Here is a 6,512-nt window from a genome sequence, read left to right as displayed (position 1 = left end):
CAATGTCCCAGACTCTACGCTTAAAAAAGCGTAAAGCATTCCCTGGAACGCTGGTGCAGAAAAGTGTCCCTGCCACTTGTGACCCTTTCCGCCTCTTGACCTCTCACACCCCCCGCTCTGTCAGCCTGCCTGCTGCGAACGGGGGCACGGGAGATCGCTCGAGTTGTAAACGTTTGACAAGGCAGGACAATGGCACTCGCTCACGCTGCTCATTTTGGGGATCCGGGCCGGGTGGATGTACGATGGGCCGAATGGCCTCCTTCCTGCGCCGTTAAAACTCTGCGAACAAGGACTCCGTGACTGGTTTCCAACGGTCAGTGATAAGCCGGTCACCTATAAATACAATGACATCAGTTTCTGCTTCAATTACTCGAATGCCGAACTTTGCTGTAAATGGCCAAAAAAGAATCGCGGACTGTGATGTATTTTTTTTTTTAATTAGAGGACATATCCGTGAGTGTTATTGTCCTTCCCCTACCGTACCTCCTTGGAGAAAATAAAATGTTCAAGTGTTTTGTAACAGTTAAGTGTTTGTGGAGGACATCCACTCGTTATAACTCTGTTCATCCTGTTTAGGTGCATGCATAGCATCTTTTGCAATTTAATATATATATATTTATATTTTTATATATTTATATATATCAGAGCAGGTATTTATTCCCTTGCTTGCAATGCAGCAATTGTAAACCTGGCCTATTTCTCGGTGCTGCCTTTTGTTTGTGTACAGTGTGTGTGTGTGTGTGTGTGTCTGGGCTGGGAGTTGGTTACTGAACTTTTATGAATGGAGCTCATTTGCATGCAGCGCGCGTCCCCGCCCCGGCTAATGACTGCGCTCGGCTTGACGTCAGCGAGGTGCCTGTGCATCAATAACCGAGGAGAGAAGTGAGTCAGTGACTGACTCCTCCAGCAAAAAAAAAACCCGCTTCAACTCCAGCACCCCGGCACTCTGCAATCTCACAGATGCAGCAGAGCACAGCGACAGGAGCCTGCGAGCAGTAGGGGAACTAGCTGCTTCTCCAATCGCAGCATCATCTCGCAGTGTGCGTGTGTGTATATATATTACATACAAACATATACATTGCATGTAATACTTTCACTTGGTCTGTAAAGCAAGGACGAGAACGTGAATGTGCAGCATCTAGACAGACAGGTAATGCTCAAATTGCAATTGACTGTTTGAAATTCGGGCGAAAAAGCTCAGTGGGGTTTGGAGGAGTTTCATTGATGGTTTTCAAGGTGCTCGGCGTCAGTTGTTGCGGAAGGTTGCTAGTTGAGTGTCCTTTGCCATCGTCACAGAATTTCCTAATGTAAGTAGCGAGGTGAATGCCTGTAACGGGCATCTTGTTATGTAGTGCAGTAATGTCAACACAGCCATCGAAATGACAAGATGTGCATGTTCGGATAAATTAATGGTAAACAGTTGTGGAGAAATGTGTTCGGTGTTTACACAGCATCACTAGCTAGAACTAACGTGCTCGTTTCCAGTGTAGAGAATTGTCTTTAAATACATACAAACACGCTGACATGTTGCAGGTAATAGCCAACAACATGAATGAGAATATTTCGGAGAACTCCACCGAGGAGCAGCCGGGCTGGTTCAAATCCAGCGAGGACAGTTCATCCCTGGATTTGGTCTTGGCGGTGCAGCAGCCTTCACTCAACCCCTGGGACGTTGTGCTCTGTGTTTCTGGGACCATCATCGCCTGTGAAAATGCCATTGTCGTCGCGATCATCTTCTACACGCCAGCTTTAAGAACGCCTATGTTTTTACTGATAGGGAGTCTGGCCACGGCTGACCTGTTGGCGGGGCTGGGGCTGATTGTCCACTTCGTGTTCCTCTACTGCATTCGATCTGAAGTCGTCGGTCTGGTCACAGTCGGACTCCTGGTTGCATCGTTCACCGCTTCAGTAAGCAGCTTGTTAACCATAACAGTCGACCGTTACCTCTCACTGTACAACGCACTGACTTATTATTCGGAAAGGACTGTCACCCGGACCTACATCATGCTGATCCTAACCTGGGCTGTCTCCATCTGCTTAGGATTGCTCCCCGTCCTGGGCTGGAACTGCCTCAAAGACATTTCCATGTGCAGCATTGTGAAACCGCTCACCAAGAACAATCTGATCATCCTGTCCATATCATTTTTCATGGTCTTTGGAATGATGCTGCAGTTGTACATGCAGATCTGTAAGATCGTCTGTCGGCATGCACACCAGATTGCACTACAGCGTCATTTCCTCGCAACTTCTCATTATGTGACAACCAGGAAAGGGATCTCCACACTTGCAGTGATCCTCGGAGCCTTTGCAATCTGTTGGTTACCGTTTGCAATATATTGTCTGATGGGAGATTACACCTACCCGTCTTTATACACTTACATTACCTTCTTACCAGCCATCTACAACTCCATGATAAACCCAGTCATATACGCTTACCGGAACCAAGATATCCAGAAAGTTCTATGGACAGTGTGCTGCAGTTGCTTTTCCAAGAAACTTTCGTTTCGGTCCAGGTCTCCGAGTGACGTCTAGTTCCTTAGAACCCACTCACTGGAGAATCAATTGAGTCGTACTGTGCCTGTCTGTTTTATCAGCGCTGAAGACTGTGAAACGTCCAAAACTCCTCCAGTCAAACCATTGCACTAAAGCCAAATCAAAATCGGGAAACAAGTGATATTCGGGCTGCAAAGAAGCGGTACTGTTCGTGGGATCAGTGCAGAGGGGAACACAGGGACCAAGAAATGAAAGACTATGTGTACTGTACTTGGATTTGCACAATTGTTAAAACAAATTAAAACAAAAACTGTATAAAATGTACACGGCACTTTGAAATTCAATCCTTACTGTAACATTGCACAGAGATTATTTTAAACAATTTGTCGTTTGTGATTTTTTTGGTTCTTTGTTTGAGATTTTGGATGTATTCTTGTTTACAATCATCAATAAAAAGGTCATAATTTGTGATAGAAATATAATGTCTTCCTCCTTTTAACTCAACACTGCCTGAATTATTTTAATATATTCCAACATTTAAATAATTGCACAGGTTCTTTAACATAACCTCAGATTAGACATGATTTAACTGAAGCAATTTCAATAATTTGTTAGTTATAAATAAGTAAGTGAACCCGCAATATATTTCGCTACCTGTAAAGATGTGGAGGCACACAATATGCGATGAGTTTTCAGCGATATGGGTGCAACATAAAATGGATAATTGCATAATCTGCTCGGGTAGCTCAAAATGTAAAGTTAGTTGATTGTTACGACAAACAGGAACAGCAGAGGGAGTAAGCTTCCAATTTTACATGGATTTGATTACGCATGTATTCTGTGCACGTACTTGTGATGCAGGTTACAGGTGAGGCTTGCATTACAGTGAACCCACCCCGCCCAACACCACCCCCCACCCCCCCCTGAGGAAATCCATCTTCTCCAAAAGATAACTTCTTAAATGCCAAACGTGATTCTTAAACAACCATCTCTTCCTGTAAAATGGCACCTGCCTCCAGTCTCTCGCTGTCACGTTCCAGAGTGAAACTCACTGACGTCAATGGCTGGATCACCTCCACATTTCACTGCTCTCGGTCGGAATAAAAAGCCGAGCTGAATGAATTGTAGGGAGACAGAAGCTACGTGCGCCAGCTGGTAATGGAGACTAAGCAGCAAGCAGAGAAAATTAAATCACCTGGACTATTCCTCGGCAGCAGAGCAGAAAGGGGGTCCAATGCGGAGGCATCGCTTACAGGAAAATAACAGCCACAATTTAATAACATAACCCTGGTCATTGTTTTCATCCATTTATGAAGTAGCATTGGATGCGTTTGTTTCCCTGTCCTGAGTGACTGATTTCAGCTTCTTCAGATCACGTTGCTTCATTCCACTGATTATTTCCACTCCCTCGTTTCCGCTTCAAACTCGCAGCTAATGTGTGTCGCCTTGATTGCTCTCACTGCCTGTACCCTCCACAATACCGAATAGTCAAACCTATAATCCACTTTTGGGGAATGAGGAAAGATCCTGTGGATATTTCACCATTTTGGAAGAAATGAAACCGGATTTAGTTAATGCCCTTTTTGATGAAATACATTTTCGTACTGACATCTTAAAATTTCTTCACGTCACATGTTTGATATATGAAGATAAGAAATAGGAGTAGGCTATTCGGCCAGTGGAGTCTGACTCGCCATTAAATAAGGTCATGGCTGATCTATCTTGCTCAACTCCACCTCTCTGCACTATTCCCGGCCTTCGATTCCCCTCTTATCCAAAAATCTATCCATCTCTGTCTTGAACAGAATCATCCGCGGCTCTCCGGGATAGAGAATTCCAAAGGTTCACAACCCTTGGATTTCAGTGAAGAAATTTCCCAACCCTTTTCTTTGAAACTATACTTCCCAGTCTAGACTCTCCAGCCAGGGGAAAACATCCTCCCAGCATGTACCCTGTCAACTCCTTCAGAATCTTATGTTTCCATAAGATTATCTCCCATTCTTCTCAATTAGGATTAGGGACTACTCAATCTCCTCATAGGAGGATCCCACCAGCCCAGAAATCAGCCTAGGGAACCTTCACTGCTTTCCCTCTAGTCTAACGCAAATATATCCTTCCCTCAGTAAAGAGTATTTCAGGTGTGGTCTCATCAACGGTGCTTTGTAGATAGGAACTTAAGAAGGACCCATTCATACGGCAAGATAAAGCTGTCTCCTTTAGGAAAAGTAAATGGGTCTAGTCATCAATGCAGTAATTTCTTAAAGGGAGGAGGGGGAAAGGGTGAGGGGGCGGGGCAGGGAGAAGGGAGGGAGAGAAGAGGAGGAGGGGAGAAGAGGAGGAGGGGAAAGGAAGGGGTGAGGGGGAGAGGAGAGGGAGAAGGGGAGGAGGGAGAGAAGGAGGGGAGGAGGAGGGGTGAGGATGACCAGGGGGCAGGAGGGGGAGAGGAGGGGAGGAGAGGGAGAGGGGAGGTGAAGGGGGAGAGGTGGAGGGGAGAGGAGGAGGAGGGTAGAGGAGGGGGAATGGGAGGGGAGGGGATGGGGAATGAGAGGGTTTTGGGGAGGGGGAAGGTAGAGAGGGGGAGGGATGAGGGGAGGGGCAGGGGAGGGAGGAGAGGCAGGGGGAGGGGAGATGGAAAATAGGCTTGAGAGGAAAACAGGAGGGGGGGGAGGAAAACAGCGGAAGGGAAAAATGGGGAGAAGGGAGGAGAAACGGGTGGGACCCCATTTAATGAGAGACAGTGCAGCACTCCCTCAGTACTGACCCTCCGACAGTGCAGCACTCCCTCAGTACTGCACTGGAGTCTCACCTTTGATTTTTATGCTCAGTCTCTGGAATGAGACTTGAATCCACAATTTGCCTGACTCAAAGGCACAAGTGTTACCATCCGAGTGACCGCGGACGGAGCTGTCAGCCTAGTGGCTCCTAGCCAGTGTAATGAGCCAAAGAGAATGTTCCATGCTGAGAGAAAACTAAATTAGAAATAAGCACCTGTCGTACCAGACAACTTTGTATATTTTAATGGTTTTGTTTTAAAAAAATAAATGACTTGCATGGTACATTTTTTTTAATGCATTCTGATATAATAAAAATAAATGATCAACTATTGAATTATAATTTAGGAAATCTAATAGCCTATACTCATTAACCTCAGGCGACAGTTAATGTTTTGATTTCAATGGTAGTAATGGTTTGCTGCACATGCAATCAGATGCACGCAAATTCTTCGTCCTCAAATTAACACTACTGGATTACAGCATGCTCTTGAATATTTATAGCAAAAAGGCAATCGAGTTCACATTTTTCAATGTAAAATGTTTTTCTTGTGTGGATCGAATAGTCATCAAAGAAAGAATAAAGATCCCAGGTTTGGTCTCGCACTTTTCATGTCCCCAAGAGTTCCCAAGTGTTTCTTCAGCACGTTAAAAATAATTTTTTAAAAAGATGTTAAAGCTAATTCACGAGAACCGTTGCTGGCTAGGCCAGCCTTTATTGCCCATCCCTAATTGCCCTTGAGAAGGTGGTGGTGAGGCACTTTACTGAACCACTGCAAGTGTAGTGGTTCCTTACAAGTGAGCGGTTTGCTGGGCATTTCAGAGCGTAGTTAAGAATCAGCCACATTGTTGTGCCCATTGTTGTGCCCATTGTTATCCATTGGACTGGATAAGGATGGCATATTTCCCTCCCTGACAGACATTAGTGAACCACACGGGTTTTTACAACAACCTGGTAGTTTCAAGCAAGTTGTTCTATCTTCTTTAGCAACAACATGCTTCAGGAAGGAGATCTGCTGGAAATCCTGCAAAAACATCTACACTAGACTTGGATGTTGCATAGAAGACATCAGGGCTCAGGAGCAGTCCTAGTACACAACACTGGGTAGATTGCAGCCAGGTTAAATATATGGCATTTTGAAACCATAGCTTTTGTTGTCAAACTAATTTACCAAGTCAAAGACAAATATCCTTTTTATAGGCTGATCGATAGCAAACAGTGCCCCTACAGGTGATCTAGATTAAAAT

The 6,512-nt window shown here is 45.0% G+C and overlaps 1 protein-coding gene across 2 annotated transcripts; it reads left to right on the top strand.

Annotated features, from left to right (window-relative positions):
- Nucleotides 1-877: 877 nt before the first annotated feature.
- LOC121291096 (G-protein coupled receptor 12-like) lies at nucleotides 878-2,970 on the top strand. Of its 2 annotated transcripts, none has more exons than XM_041212145.1 (2): nucleotides 878-1,150; nucleotides 1,534-2,970. In XM_041212145.1, the coding sequence occupies exon 2, from the start codon at nucleotides 1,549-1,551 to the stop codon at nucleotides 2,530-2,532; it is 984 nt and encodes a 327-aa protein (XP_041068079.1). In that variant the 5' UTR covers nucleotides 878-1,150; nucleotides 1,534-1,548; the 3' UTR covers nucleotides 2,533-2,970. The 2 variants fall into 2 exon arrangements, with proteins under 2 accessions (XP_041068079.1, XP_041068080.1); XM_041212146.1 differs by having other exon boundaries at nucleotides 878-1,307.
- Nucleotides 2,971-6,512: the final 3,542 nt, after the last annotated feature.

The sequence above is a fragment of the Carcharodon carcharias genome, chromosome 19 (genome assembly GCF_017639515.1).
Source record: "Carcharodon carcharias isolate sCarCar2 chromosome 19, sCarCar2.pri, whole genome shotgun sequence".
NCBI classification, from domain to species: Eukaryota; Metazoa; Chordata; class Chondrichthyes; order Lamniformes; family Lamnidae; genus Carcharodon; species Carcharodon carcharias.
The sequence above is the reverse complement of the archived record's forward strand: the minus strand, read 5'-3'. Positions and strand labels throughout refer to the sequence as shown.

What these genes read in the sequence shown, in the direction of transcription:
- LOC121291096 (XM_041212145.1), top strand. Translation starts at nt 1,549, where the DNA reads ATGAATGAGAATATTTCGGAGAACTCCACCGAGGAGCAGCCGGGCTGG.